At 43.6% G+C, this 15,901-nt stretch overlaps 1 protein-coding gene across 1 annotated transcript in view; it reads left to right on the plus strand.

Moving 5' to 3' along the window:
* Positions 1-720: 720 nt before the first annotated feature.
* Positions 721-15,901, plus strand: part of LOC147894808 (dynein regulatory complex subunit 7-like) — a 589,338-nt gene continuing 574,157 nt past the window's right edge. The window contains 1 exon segment of the mRNA XM_087385174.1: positions 721-815. Within this exon segment, the coding sequence (XP_087241300.1) occupies positions 721-815 (95 nt within the window).

A 15,901-nucleotide genomic window follows, 5' to 3' on the forward strand; every position in this document is an offset into this window, starting at 1 on the left:
TTGTCTCATGCTTGATGCTAATCCATGTTCAACCTCTCATACTCATCCACGCTCCAGTTCTTAATTTATGTGATAGTTATGAGTTATATCATATGTAATACATTAGCTCTCTATTGTATTCAGACTTGTAATACGGATTGAGTGTCAAATTTCCTTGGCCTCGATCCTCACTGCTCAAGGCAAATTTAATATCTATGATGGAGGTTGATCAGTGATGCTTATGTTTCCTCCAAGTACACATACACATCTGTGATAGTAATTTAAGTCTACTCCCTTGGGAAATAAAACATAACCAACTCCTTATTTAGAGCATGATACCTTACATGCCTTTTACATTATGCCTCTTACCACTATGGGTTCAATCCACTCAATTGTCACTATAATCGAATTATAGTAGAACACAATACGGCAAGAGACCAAGTGGTTAAAGGGTAGGATGGACGAAATCTCGACTTCATTTATATCCTCCACATGCATCATCATGGTGGCCATGTAAGCGTATCCGTACAAAAACTACACGTGCGTGAAACATGTTATGGTTCCTTGCGTAAGGACTCCTGTAGCCTTGGGAAGAGAGGACAATGATGCGCTTAGCGTGTAGATTTGTGTGCACCATCAATCTCCAGTAATCTTACACAACGGATCGTGCATTCCGCGGATATGCAGGGACGAACCGATCAATAGTTCACGCGCATTTTGTGTTGTCCTTCCTTACACAGAATGGCGGTAAATAAGACCAAGAAGAGCTTTGTCAAGATGAAGAAGATCAAGACTCATCTATTTGAATGCAGGAAAAGTCAAAAGCTTGATCTCAGGTGAATATGTCAGTGGGCCAGTGCCCGCAGGATCTAACTTGAAGAATACTTTTTACTAAACCCGTCCACACGATATCCATCGGTCATTCACAGTATACTCTTTTGATTGGGAACGCTTAAACTTTGTATGCTTTGGTTAACCAACTAATGCTCCGAGATCGTTCAGACGGTTTGAGGTGCATGAAACAAATTAAAGCCGTCCTAGCCCTGTATTGGTTCCAGAGCACCTAAAAAAAGGCTTCTAAATGCTGGGACCATAAGGCAACCATCATCTCTGACGGTAGTACTTGTAGAGCTTTCAACACTTGGAAAACGTGAATTTCCACCACATGAGATAATGCACGTTTTTGAAGGAATGTCTCGCCAGCTAGCCCTTACAATGCTTGGATGTGGGCATAGGACACAGGAATCATTACTGAGACGACTCAATATGTTATGTCAGACATTCAACTCAGATGTCAAATATAAACGTTTTGTCAAATATGTTGGAAGTTAAACAGTGTCTGCTGACATTGCATTGCAAATGGTTTTGGTCACAACACCAGTATGCACTGTTTGGACATCAACTACGAAAAGGTTGGAGAGACACATGAACTTTGTGTTTGATGATAGAACCTCTGGATCTGACGTTGAAGCTTGTCCCTTATCTAAGGATAAATTTGAGACATTTCTGCATTTGTTTTTCACCACTGATTAGCTAGGATAGTTATCCAGGACAAACCATGAAAACGCCCAGATGGTGGGTTTGTCTACCGTTTGATTTATATTTGGCATGAGCAATATATATATATATGTAGTAAAGGTCAGATTTTTGTATGGGCTCTCTTCAGCAAGGTAAATTTGTCTTGTGTGGCCAGCGTATTATAACAGAGCTAGACTACCTTATAGGTGTTTTCCCTATTATTTTGCCTATTAGGCTTTTTGGCAAATTACATCGGCATCTCTTATGGTAAGAGTAGGATGGTCAATCGGCATTCCCTCAACACATACCTCAGTTCTTATAATCCGTCAGAAAAGTATGACATCACCAAGGTGTCAGGGGTTCCTCTTGCAAAACGTACTTCCTTGGCCAAGGTGACATGTTTGGGTGGCTTGGATTTCCATGCCAGGGCTGGAAAGGATCAAGTTGAAGCCTTGGTCTTGGAAGTCAAAGGCTTCAAAACTGCTAGTTAGGAATACACACTGAAAAGACTTGGCCTTGGAAGCTGAATACTTTCTTCAATGTGCGTGGACCAATTATTCAACAATTGGCTGAAGATAACGTATTAGTAAGGTTGTAGTGGATGAAATCAAACTTAACATATTGAGCAAAATTTGAGACATTTTGAACCGCATCAGAGTACACAATAGCTTACAAATAAGAAATTCTCATTGATGCCCCTCAAGAATTCAAGTCTTTCTATTTTGGAATGGTTTTAAAGAGTAATATGTGTATAGATAATTTGTCCATGAGGGAAAGAAGTGGCAAATGTGAATAGGGCACAAACAATCGGTTTGTTGGTGAGTGGGATAGAAATAGTTTGTGCATTCTTGTGCGGGACAAAGCATAAAAAAGTTCATTTGGAGGCCTTTTCTTCTAATGTGATGATCTTAAATTTCTCGTTCATAGGTTAACATAGGATTGGCCTCTCTCATGTAGAATACGATCTTCTCCTTTGGTTCATGCCATTTCTTGTCCAAAACTTTATGCAATATAATGGCATTCGAAAAAAGGATGTCATTGGATTGCAGCTCCTCCTTGCCCGTCTTTCCCACCTTGCCAGCACAGCTCCCCCTTCATGAGCTAGCAAATAACTAGCGTTGAGGCTGAAAATGCCACATTAACCTTGAGGAAGAATCGAGAAGAAAGGCGATCCCCTCCATACTCTAAATAATATATCCCTTCTAACAGAGGCTGCTCTCGATGCCCCATGCACGCTCACCCAAATGGCCATCAAAGTATGTATAGTATCAATCCATATACCAGCCAATGCTTGAGAAGGGTGAACCTCGGATCCATCCAATGCCGCTATACATCTTTGTACATTTGGCTCTCCAAATATGCCATGCTGCAATACTAGCCAGAATCTCCCATGAGGTGTCCACAGAAGCATGTGCAGCTTTGAAAGGAGTGAATAAAACATCCTGGAGAGAACATGACTCTACTACGTGTCATCGACCAAAAAAAGCCCCATCTGAGTCATGTCCCTCGAGGAAGACCTGAGGTCCTATAAGAGAAAGCCAAGCAACTGATCCCAGGTCATGAAGAAGGGTAATCTATGAAAAGTGCATAAGATCCTAGCAACACCTTTCCAGATCGTCCTCGCATGTATGCACTCCTTAAGACAATGTTAAACTAACTCAATTGCAGGGTCAGCCCTGAACTTGGACCTCCACAGGTTCAGTGCAATCCCTCCGTGAATAGAAAGCCAAATGAATAGAGTGATTTTTCTATTCTTGAGGGATTTCCTGAGTCTCCTCCAAAAGTTTTTATGCACATCTGCAGAAATGTGAAAGTTGTCCCAATGAGGAAATCTGGAGGACCTCCAACCTCTACAACTAAGCTAAAATCTCCTGGCATTTCTAACGGTGTAATGAAAGAAGGAGATGCTCTTGTCTCGGTGCCCTCCATCAATCCACTCCCACTCCCTAGGGTCCCACTACAAAGATCTGATGGGGACACCTCCATAGAGCTTGCAAAAATGTGAAAGTTGTCCCAATGACGAAATCTGGAGAACCTCCAACCTCTACAACTAAACTGAAATCTTGTGGCATTTCTAAGCGTGTAATAAAAGAAGGAGATGCTCTTCTCTCAGTGCCCTCCATCAATCCACTCCCACTCCCTAGGGTCCCACTACAAAGATCTGATGGGGACACCTCCGTAGAGCCAAAGTCTCCATGAACCCAGGGCCAGAAGAAGTGGGTCGACATCAAGGTACCGCTGTGAATTTGTACCATGCTCCATATAGCCTGCAAGCCTGACCGGCTGGAAGGGAACCTCTTGAAGGATATCATCTGAAGATATGTGTAGCCTCCCTCCCCCGACTGAACATAAAAAACAAGGGCATCCTCATGTGCATCCTGCAAAGCAATAATCTGAAGAGGAATACATGTTCTAGTAAAAGCAAGCAACCAAGTGGAACCCGTAATAGGCATATCATATGTACCATCCACTCCACAAGTATGGCTGCATTAATCTGTTGAATCCTCCCTACACTTCCTCTAAGATGACTAACTGATAAAACTCTCTGATAGTCTGTGAGCTTTCTGCTGTCGAAGACCCCACAGTGGACCTCTCCTATTCGGACCACTGCATATAATGCGCCATGCCTAGTGGTCTGCCATGCTCATCAAGTATGCTTTCATTCCACATGACGGGCTGCCTATCAATTTCTTCATGAGAGGAGGGGGGAACTCTCCGAAGTGTAACTCTAAAACAGTCCCAAGCTTTCAAAATGGCAGCCATAAGAGGGGAAGAAGGAGATCTGAGCTAGGCTGAAGTAAAGATCCATCTAGTGCTGTCCATCCAGTCTCCTCCCGCGAGGTGGGTGTACAGGCCTATATGCTACGTATAAAAAAATCCTTCCACGGATCTTGTCCAAGCATCAATCCTCTCACCACCATCTTACAGAGCAATGCCGTGCACTAAAGTCTGAGTCAATGATATTGAGACCCCCTTCCCGAGTGGGCAGAATCAAGGTCTCCCAAGCCACTCTGGCTATGGCATCTATGTGCCATCTAGTCCACTCCACAAAAAGTTCCTTACTAGTCTCTTGAGCTGAGTGATACTATCCCTGGAATGGCACCAGCAAGAGAACAAACAAACTAGGCAGTGGCTAGTAACACCTGGTTGACCACCACCACCCTATAGTTTGGACAAACTCCAAAAAAGGAGTTTCCTCCTTATGCTCTCCAACACAGGAGAAAACTGTTGTGCGGAAGAGATGCCCACACCTACCTGGCATCCCAAATACTTGATGGAGACACCCCTCTGAATTCAAGTGAAACCAATATCATCTTCCCAGTGCGGAGTGTCCTCATCGCTGATCCAAAAGCCATTATATTTGTGCCAGTTTATATGTGCCCCTATTGCCATAAAACAAATCCAAGGTTATCTTGAAAGAAGTGAGCGTGTGTGGCGTGGCATCTAAAAAAACAACCGTATTATGTGCCAGCTCACTATCCAATAGTTCACCTTCCTGTCTCAATGGAAGTCTCAGTCCAACAATATCAGCTTGAGATCTAATGTAGATACTCATAGCTTCAGCCACAAACAAAAAAAGAAAGGGAGCTAAAGGGCATCCTTGATGGATTGATCTAGAGATCCAAAACATGTCTCCCTTGACTCCTCCAAAAGTTGGCTGTGGGCTGAACTATATATAAAGAGCGGAGACCCCTAAAGCTATGAAACACTTTCTCTACTATGTCTGGGGCCAAGAGTAGAGAAAAAGTGCTTGTTGACTCTACCTCTGATCTGAGTCTACTTGAATGGCTCTCGAGCATGAAAGGCATACTCTATTCTCTGATCTAACAATGTTTGCTGATGAGCCCTTGCTGCAGCAAGGGGCTCCTGTATCCAAGCATTTGTAGGCCCTTTCAGCTCTTCCCCCTGAAAGGCTGCCAATTGCTGGCGAATACCAACCTCTCGCCTGAGAGTCTTACATCTCCTGCTGGTACGAGCAACTATGTGATAAAAGTCGCTAATATCAATGAGGGCTGCAACCACAGGTGACGGGGACGGCTGTCCACCTTGTATGTGAGAAACCCAAATTTGCAAAACGGCCTCTGTGAGGCCCTCCTCTACATCCAAAGAGTGAATGCCACCTTCTCTGCCCCCTTTTTAATTTGAAGGCATCTCAATGATGTTGAAATCACCTCCAATAATCCATGACTCTGCAATGGAGGCCCAAGAGAGCAATTCCTTCCATAGAAGCTGTTGGGATAAGTGTGATTAAGGGCTTGCTCTAAGGTGCATGTGTGCATCTAGGGGAGTCACATGTGTGTGTGTGTGTGTGTCCATACAGCTGTACGGATGTCGTACAGATAGCGTTCTTCTTCCCGGTGATGCCTCACCATATCTGCTCGTCTTTTCCCGCTTTTCCTGTACAGCTTACATCGACCTTTACTTTGCCTTTCGTCCTGCTCCGTACAATCTGCCCTCCTGTTCTGCGTCAGCAGTCCCTTCCCGTTCTATTTTCCGTATAGCTGTGTACTTCCACGCCTTCCGTACGACCCAACCCCCATAGTCCTTCCGTACTTCCGTACAATCTGTACCTTCCGTACAGTCCGTACAGCTTGCATCTCCAGCTCGTACACTGTCCGTACAGTTCTGCTTTGCTTCCGCCTCTTCATCAATCCCACCCTGTTTTCCTTCATGGAAGATCGGTTCAAAAGCTATCTCGCAAGGAGTCCAAAAGACAGCAAGTTGATTTCTCTTCTGCAGATTCTGTAGACGCTCACTATGTGTTTGACATGCTCAAAGATGAATTTCATCACAGTCGGAAGGAGTGGGCCAAACCTCCCCCGGCCATCAAGTTTAAGTTGAAGCTGCCTTCATTGATTGCTCCTCTTCGAAAGTTCTCTCAGCAAGCAGTTATCATTTTTTTTCCAGGAAAGTTACCTTCAGCCAATGATGTGGCCCAGTGGGTTCAGGCACTGTTGGGAGGATGCTTTGTTGAAGGAGTATATTTTGCTTCCAGGGGTTTTTATGAAGTGCATTTTTCGGATGCCTCATATCGTCAGCAGATACTGGAGATGTCGCCCTTATTCTATGGCAGACAAATGGTGCATGTCATGCCATGGTCGCCAAATAAGGACTACCACAGTCTTATTCGACATCAGTGCCCTGTATGGGTTGAGGTAGTGGATTTCCTGGACTATATGAGGGCTGAGTTACCAAGTTTGGCAGCCACTTTGGGGCAAGTTGTATGCCCACCCCGCCCTTCGGGTAATCGCAATCGCTTTTGCATTCTTTGGGATACAGATCACCCAACCCCTCCTTCCATTGCAGTTGAAGTGGAGGATGTTCCCCTCGGTGAAAAATACTTTGATTTGAAATGGGGAGTTTTTGCAGGTGCTTGTTTTACATGCCATAAGTTTGGCCACCTAGCTTCACAGTGTCCTGCAGTTTTGCATCAACTCCCACCTACAGCTATTGCTCCAAAAAATACTCCTTCCCCTACTTATACTCCGGGGTCTAAGGCTATGCCTACCAAACTGGCTGATGTTGCATCCAAATCTGTCCCTTCCAAAGAAAATGTGGTTCAGGTTTCAGCTAAGCAAAAAGATAAAGGAAAGGGCAAAATTTCAGAATCTCATGCCTCTACCCAGTGTGCCTGGCAGCAACCCAAAAAGGTATTCGCTCTCAAACCACGTCCGTTACAATCTCGCCATTGGGATGCTTCAACTTCTACCCCTGGTCAGACCTCTACCCCTGCTGACAGCCTTGCTTCTCAACTGTGGGTTGAGGTGTTAAAAAGGGGCATCCCAGTATGTGACAATGATGAGGATCATCGAGCTAATGATCCAGGAGGCCAGGTGGATGTTGATGTCATGGCTGAGACCTGACAGCTCATATTTTACTCTGCTTTTTGGTTTGACTGTACGTATCTTCTATGTCTACTTCAATTACTTGCATTACATACAATGTTCAGGGTCTTTGTAATGTCAATAAGTGGAGACTTTTCTGGCATTATGTACATAGAATGCATCCCGATGTGATCTCTTTACAGGAACACAATCAACACTTCTTGGCTGGTCAGCAAGGCCACTATGCTGGTTATGATATTTTTTATGCTGGTACAATGCACTTTTCGGAGGTCTGCATGCTGGTCAAACATGATATGCAGCCCACGGTTGCTTACAATGACCCTCAGGGTCGATGGATGGCGATCAGGTGCAGCTGGCAGGCTGATCTCTATGAAATAGCATCTGTTTTTGCTTCACAAACCTCTATGTCTAGAGCTCAAATGTGGGACTCCCTTAAACAATATCCATGGCTGTCCAATGCTTTTTTGTGTGGAGACTTCAACAACTCGCCTGCCACTCAAGATAATACAACTCATCGTTCTCACATGATCCCTACTGAGCTCCGACATTGGGAAGATATGCTCTCATCCCTGCATGCAGAAGATTTATGGCTCTCAACAAGGGACAGAGATATGGGTTATACATATCATCACAATGCTTTTACTCATTACTTGGCTCGACTTGACAGATGGTATTTGTTGCATGCTCAGCAGTATGCTGATTTTACATGTACACTTTGGGTTGATCATTCCCTCTTGCTCTCTGATCATTTTCCAGTATGCTTGACATTATCAATAGCACGTTTGACAGATGATATGCCTTTCTTTGGTCGTCGCCTGCTCCATGTTAATAGTGCTTATTTGCTTCATCAACAATTTCAGAACATGGTGAGAGTGGCTGTCCGTCCCCTTCTCTTACATGCTCAGGAGGATATGGATTTTGCTTGGATCAGCCTTGCTCATCGCTTACAGGCTGTTATTCAAGATTACGGATGGAGTTACATGGGAAACCTCAGGCTCAAGCTGAAATGGGCTCAATCTCACAAGCAACAAATGGATGCAATCAGTTCTCATAGGCAGCTTACCTCTTCTGAACAGGATTCTTGTGCCTATGCGGTTCATATCATTCACCAAAATGATCTTCGCAAATTAAAGAAATGGCAAATCCGAGCTTGCATGAAACCCCTTTTGGATAAGGACTATTCCTCCAAAGCCTTTTTTAAAAGTCTTCATGCGGATAGGCGAAAGGAGGATATTTGCAGGATCAAGAAAGATGATGGCACTTGGACCACTTCCAAATCCGAATTGGAATCGCTATGTTCTAGTCATTTCCAGCATCTCCTTTCTCTTCAGCCTGATCATCTGATGCAGGTGGATACAGCTAGGTCTCAATTTCTTATGCATGTTCAGCCCATTTTGTCTCGGGAACAGGTTTATGCATTGGAGCAGCCTTTTATGCTTAGTGAACTGGATGATGCTTTGAGTCATCTACGCAAAAGCAGCTCTCCTCGTTGGGATGGATTGACTGTCGAATTTTTCCGTGCATTTTGGGGTGATCTCAAAAACACTCTTCTTCTAATGATCAATCATGCTTGGGCAGAACAATCTCTTCCCCCATCCTGGAAACATGGCCTAGTCAAATTGATTCCCAAAAAAAGCTTGTGTGAGACGATGGCTAATTGGAGGCCTATATCTCTTATTCCTGTTATTTACAAACTCATTGCTAAAATGATTGTCCTTAGAGTTCGATTCTTTTTGCAAGCAGGACTTCATCCTAGACAGTATGGGTTTGTCCCCAGAAGGCAGATCACTGACAATATCTCTAATGCTTTGCTTGCAATTGAGTATGCCAAATATTCTAAACAAGACGTTCTCATTCTGCAAGTAGACATTGCGAAAGCATTTGATACTGTCCACTGGGATTTTATCTCTCAGACTATGCATAAATTGGGATTTGGCCCTCGACTCGTCCATATCATATATTGGCTCTATTCTCAGGCCACAGCGCAGTGCTTGCTTGGTGGTGGGTTATCAAGAACCTGGACTATGACCCGGTCAGTGAGATAGGGTTGCCCTCTTAGTTCTTTACTGTATGCCATTGCTACCCATCCGCTACTGTTGCATATGGACTATCTTGCAGATACAAGACAGCTTCATGGCTTGCAAATTCCAGGGGCACAGTCTTTTCTTGCACAGGCATATGCTGATGATTCATACTTTCTGCCCAGGAATTCTCAAAGTGACCTTTCTCACTTGATGCATACATTGAATGACTTTGGCATAGCTGCTGGACTGCAAATCAATTTTCAGAAATCGAAACTTCTAGCTTTGAAAGAAGCTGATTGGCATGCACTTCTCTGGCCAGGTCACATTATCTCTTCCCACACTATTGTGAGGCATTTAGGCTACCCCATTGGCTGGAATATTACTCCGCAACAACAACTCAAATGGGTGCTTCAAAAGATCAACAAGAAGCTGGAATACTGGCATTTGTCCACTTGGCCTTTACATGTTCGACTTCGGATAGTACAGTCCATCATTATGGCATATGTGCAATTTTATTTGTCTCTTCTTCCCTGGTCTTTCAAGCATTTGGCTTCCTATATGTCTCAGGCTATGGAGATATTTTGGAAAAGCAAATCTCATAAAAAGGCTTTGCGATTACTTACCGATGCAGTCTATTTGTTCACCTAAGACTCATGGGGGGCTGAATATTCTCAATCTCCAAGTTCATATGTTGGCAAGAAAGAGCACTATGATTGCTGATTTTTTTCAGCAAAAACAGCCATGGGCTATTATGTTAGCAGCAATGTGTGGAAACATGGCGTCTCATGCATATGGGCATTGGATTACAGATCACTGGGAAGCAGTCATGACCACTATCAAGGGAAAATTCCTGGTTGCCCTGTTTCTAATGCTTTTATTCATGATTGGAAGAGAATTCTCTCATATGCAAAATGGACAGGTGCTTCTTCTCATCATGGTAATTCTCTTCGTTTGGAAAGCATCCATTGGAGCAAGGTGTTTGAATCGCCTCTTGCTTTACAGGCACCTATTAAAGCATACAATCTCATGAAATTGGGCATCAGATTTGTTGCTGATGTTGTGGATCAACAAGGTTGTATGCTTTCATTTCCACAAGCTTGCAGGACATTCTCCTTGGGTCTACATCATAGGTCCATTTGGAGAACTCTTTCAACTATGTTGCAGCCAGTTGTTCCGGTCCCTCCACTGTTTGTACAGGACAGATTACTGGACTGGAAATTGACTTTCTTACCTCCTGCTACTCATACGCTCTCAATGCATAATTTGACCTCCTCGAAGGTCTACAGATTTCTTCTTCCACCGCCATGGATTGATAAGCATGCCAACTCTCTTTGGAATTTGGATAGGCCTCTATCTTGGTGGCAATCACGACTCATGAAAATCTGGAAAGCCAAATTGCCATTGAAACAGAGGTTTTTCTTTTGGAGATATATAGTGGGAGCTTTCTCCATTGGGGGGAAATTGGCAGCACGCCGCATTGCTTCCCCCTCCTGTCCCCGTTGCTCTCATCACTGTGAAACAATTCCTCATCTATTATGGTCTTGCCTACACTCTCGCATATTGATCACTCGTATTTCTCATTTGCTGCGGCTTCGGTTTCCCTCCATCCGATTTGGGAAACTTTTCTGGATGTTTGGATGCCTCTCATCTCAGATGTCTCCATTCCTCCTCTTCTTTCACTGGACTCGCTTTTGGGTACTATGGACCATTTGGACTCAGAGACTGCATTCTAGGATGGGTTAACAGTTTCCTCAAGCATATATTTTCTTCAGAATGTCCCTCAAGCAATCCTTATATGACAGTTTTGCTGCAAGGGACTTGGATGCTACTAGCCTTGAAGTGTTCTCTATCTGTTTTTGAGTTTTTTACATTGGGCTCTAGTTTGGAGTCTAATGTCAGTGTGTGGGAGACTTCCCATCTTGTAAATTTATGAGAATATAGATACACTGGATTTTACCCAAAAAAAAAAAGTGTGTGTGTATGTGTCAGGTAGTGTGGTGCGTGGGTGTCTCCATTCCTCCTTTTCTTTCACTGGGTTTGTTTTTGGGTACTATAGACTATTTGGACACAGAGATTGCATTCTAGCATGGGACAACAGTTTCCTTAGGCATATGCTTTCTTCAGAATGTCCCTCAAGCAATCTTTATATGATAGTTATGCTGCGAGGGACTTGGATGCTACCAGCCTTGAAGTGTTTTCTGACTATTTTTGAGTTCTTCCATTAGGCTCTCTTTTGGAGTCTAATGTCATGTACATTGATTTCATGTTAATAATATAGTTACTGGTTTCACATTTTTTGGTTTCACAAAAAAAGTGTGTGTGAGAGCTATTTATTGGTCTAAAGTATTCCACCCTTCTTTGGCCATTCAAGAACCAAGATGTTCTTACTTTCTCTCCTTCAAAGGCATCACTTATGTGGCAGATGTACTTCAGGATGATGGCACACTTTTATCCTTTTCCATGGCTGCCAACAAATACGGTTTGGGAGCTCATTATCGTCCTCTCTAGCATCGGATTTCAGCAATGCTTCAACCGTTTTTGCCAGTACCTCACATGGAACTTCAGAACAGGCTTGAGGGATTGGATTTTACGCTCTTCTTACTCTTCAGCCCGTCCCTTGAAGTTCTCACATATTACAATGCCATCACTGTATAAAGTGCTATTACTTCCGCCTTGGATTTCTGACAGAGCAAATACTGTTTGGCATATGGATCGCCCACTAAAGTGGTGGAGCAAAAGGCTACGTCTCCTTTGGCATTACAATGTCCCTCTTCGACGACAGCTTTTTCTTTGGCGAGTCCTGCTTGGCATTTTTCCATCTAGCCAGCTACTTGCACACAGACATATTGCTCTGGCTATTTGTCACAGATGCTTACACCCCACTGAATCTGTGCTACACATTTTTTGGTTCTGTCCACATACTTGCACCTTCATCGCTCTCATCCGACAGAGGCTTCGAGCGAGATTTCCTACTGCTACTTTTGGCAGGCTTTTCTGGTTGTTTGGTTTTCATCCACTGAGACAGGGTTTTGATTTGTTTTTTATATGGGTACGCTACTGGGCACTATGGACTTTATGGATGGACAGAAATCAAAGAGTCTTTGGTGATCCCCTTTTTTTCATTCTTTTTCAAACGATCTCTGCAGCAATAATTTTATGATTGTGTTCAGACTCGTTTGATTGATCAGGATATGTATACAGCTTATACTGAGATCTTTAGTTGAGAAATAGTTACTTCAGTTTCGAAGTAACTATGAATAAAAAAGTGTGTGTGAGAGCTGCGCACGTGTGAGAGCTCGTTGCCCCTGTTGTTCATCCTTGTAAGGGATCTCATGGCGCCTGTCTCCCCGTCCGTACATCTGTACGGCTGTCGTACGGTTCCCGTACGGCACGTCAGATCTTCCCATACAACCGTCTGGCTTACCTCTTCGCGTCTCTGAAGTGAGCTTTGTACATGCTTGCATAGCCGTACCTTTCCTGCGTCCGTACAGCCCGTCAGATCTTCCGTGCAACCGCCACCGTCAGTCTTCCCGTACACCCATCACTTTTTCCGTACAGCCTGTCTTTCGTTCCGTACAGCCTGTCAGTCCCGTACAACTGTCAGTCCTTCCATACAACCTGTCAGCTTCTCCGTACGTCCATACAGCCTGTCAGTCCATAAGTCCGTACAGCCTGTCAGTCCTCGTCGTGCCCCGTCTACCTCTCTCCGTTTGGTACCTGCTGAATCCCTTAGCCTCCATGGCAGAAACAAGCAAGTATTATGTCAAGAGAGTACTCTCTCCTGAACCTAAAAGACAATCAAGGGAAACTTCGCCCCCCATAGCTCCTTCATCTGAAGATGCTTCCTATGTGTTTGACATGTTGAATGATGATTTTCAACAAAGTAGAAGAGAATGGATTCTACCTGCTCCGGAACTCACTTACAAGATGAAGTTGCCTTCTCTTGTGCATCCTTTGAAGAAGCTCTCTCAAACTGCAGTTATCATCTTTTTCCCAGGCAAAATACCCTCGGCTAATGATGTGGGACAATGGGTGAATTCTCTCCTAGGTGGATACTATGTAGAAGGAGTCTATTTTGCCTCCCGAGGATTTTATGAAGTTCATCTTTTGGATGCCTTGACAAAACAAAAGATGCTAGAAATGTCCCCTTTATTTTTTGGTCATCAAATGGTGCACATCATAGGACAATACCACCCACAAATCCCATATGCTGCCCTCTGAAAATCAGCAATGGGAACATATGACTTCATCGCTTCAATTTGCAGATTTATGGACAGCAACTCACCCTTCAGTTATGGGATTTACATATCATCATAATGCTTTTACAGAATATTGGGCCAGGCTTGATAGATGTTATCTTATTCATGCTCAGCGATATGATGAATATACATGTCACATGTGGACTGATTATTCTCAACAATTATCTGATCACACTCCACTTTGGCTCACCCTTTCATTTGGAATGCCTCTGGATGACTTGCAGCTCTCCCCAGTCAGACATTTACAGGTCAATCAATTATATCTTTCTCATGAAAAATTCCAGCAAATGATGAGACTGGCTTGCAGGCCATTGTTATCCCATGCTCAGGAGGATCTGGACTTTGCTTGGAACTCTTTTGTACATCGTACTCAAAATGTCATTAAGGAATATGGAAGATGGTACATGGCAGAAACCAGACAGCATATCCAGTGGGCAAAATCATACAAGCAGTATTTGGTACAAATTAGCCATCAAAGGTCTCTATGCTTCTGAGCAGCATTTATTGTCTTGTGCTTCCTCCATAATTGATGCCAATGATAAACGAAAGCTTTCCAATTGGCAGACCTTGGCTAGAGTTAAACCTATGCTAGATAAGGGTTGTTCCTCGAAATCTTTCTTTACATGCACATAGACAAAGTCAATCTATCATGAGGGTCAGGAAACCAGATGGTCTTTGGGCCCAGACTTTATCTCAGCTAGAAAAACAATGTCTGGATCATTTTCAGCTTCTTTTTTCTCAGCCCTCTTCTTCTACACCTCAGGTTGCATTGGCTTGGAACAAATTTACAAAGCTTGTTTCTCCTATTGTTTCTTTGCAAAAAGCTACAATGCTGGAAATGTCTTTCTCAGATATTGAATTGGATGAAGCACTCAAGCATTTGGGTAAACATAAGTCCCCTGGCTGGGATGGTTTGACGGTTGAAATTTTTGTATCCTTCTGGGCTGAATTGAAGGGTCCAATTTTGAAGTTCATTAATGTAGCCTGGCAGCATCAACATCTTCCCTCAGCTTGGAAGCATGGTTTGGTTAAGCTTGTGCCCAAAAAACCTCTATGTGAGACAATGGATGACTGGAGGCCCATCACTTTGATGCCGGTTATATACAAACTTATTGCCAAAATGTTGGTACATCGGATACAGGATATCCTTCATGATGGACTTCATCCCAGGCAATATGGTTTTGTTCCAAGACGGCATATTCATGACAATATCTCTAATACTCTCATCGCAATGGAATATGTGAAATATTCAGCTCAAGATGTTTTGGTCATGCAGGTGGATGTGGCGAAGGCATTTGATACAGTACAGTGGGATTATGTCTCTCAAATCATGTTTAAACTTGGTTTTGGGCCAAAGCTAGTTAATGTCATATATTGGCTTTACTCAGATTCCACTGCACAATGCTTTATAGGGAATCATTTGTCTGAGTCTTGGACTCTGGAACGATCAGTTTGACAGGGATGCCCTCTCAGTGCTTTGCTCTATGCCATTGCTTCACATCCTTTGCTTCTTTATATGGATCATCTGGTTGATACTGGACAGTTAGTGGGGCTTCAGATTTTTGGTTCACGACGAAGCAAAAGCAGGCTGAGGGTCAGCATGACCCGGTACATGATACTCTTGAGGCCCAACTGGTCTATGATGTCATGCATGAAGGATTTGCAGACACAAGGAAAGAGTGGAAAGACTCGGTTCCATCAGTTGGCCTCATGGTTGAAGTAGATGAAATTGTGAATCCAGTCAGAGAATATGCTAAAAATACAGTCATTTTATTTTTTCCAGGCCGGATGCCACCTGCTGCAGAGATAGGCAACTAGTTGACTCGCACACTGGCTGGCTCGTTTGTTCGCAAAGTACACTATGCAGCCAGGGGTTTTTTTGAGGTTATTATGGTGGATGAGATACACAGACAAATGCTTTTGGAACATTCGCCTCTCTTTTTTGGGCAGCAAATGGTGCATGTACTGCCATGGTCTCCCACAAGGGATTTTTAGGCTTTAATCCGACACAGATGCCCGGTCTGGGTTGAAGTTGTAGACTTCCCACAATGCATGGCCTCACTCTTGCCGAAAATTGCAGCATCTTTAGGCAAAGTGGTCTGCCCACCACGGCCTAATGGCAACTCGAATCGATTTTGCATTCTCTAGGATACCGATAATCCCACACCAGACTCTTATTCAGTCACGGTGAATAATGTGGACATGGGAAGTGCTTTTTATAAACTGAAATGGGGATTATTTGCAGGGGCTTGTTTTGACTGCAAAAAATTTGGAC

Source organism: Dipteris shenzhenensis, chromosome 14 (genome assembly GCF_047967505.1).
Source record: "Dipteris shenzhenensis isolate YYH24624 ecotype China chromosome 14, Dip_SZ_1.0, whole genome shotgun sequence".
In the NCBI taxonomy this organism is placed as follows: domain Eukaryota; kingdom Viridiplantae; phylum Streptophyta; class Polypodiopsida; order Gleicheniales; family Dipteridaceae; genus Dipteris; species Dipteris shenzhenensis.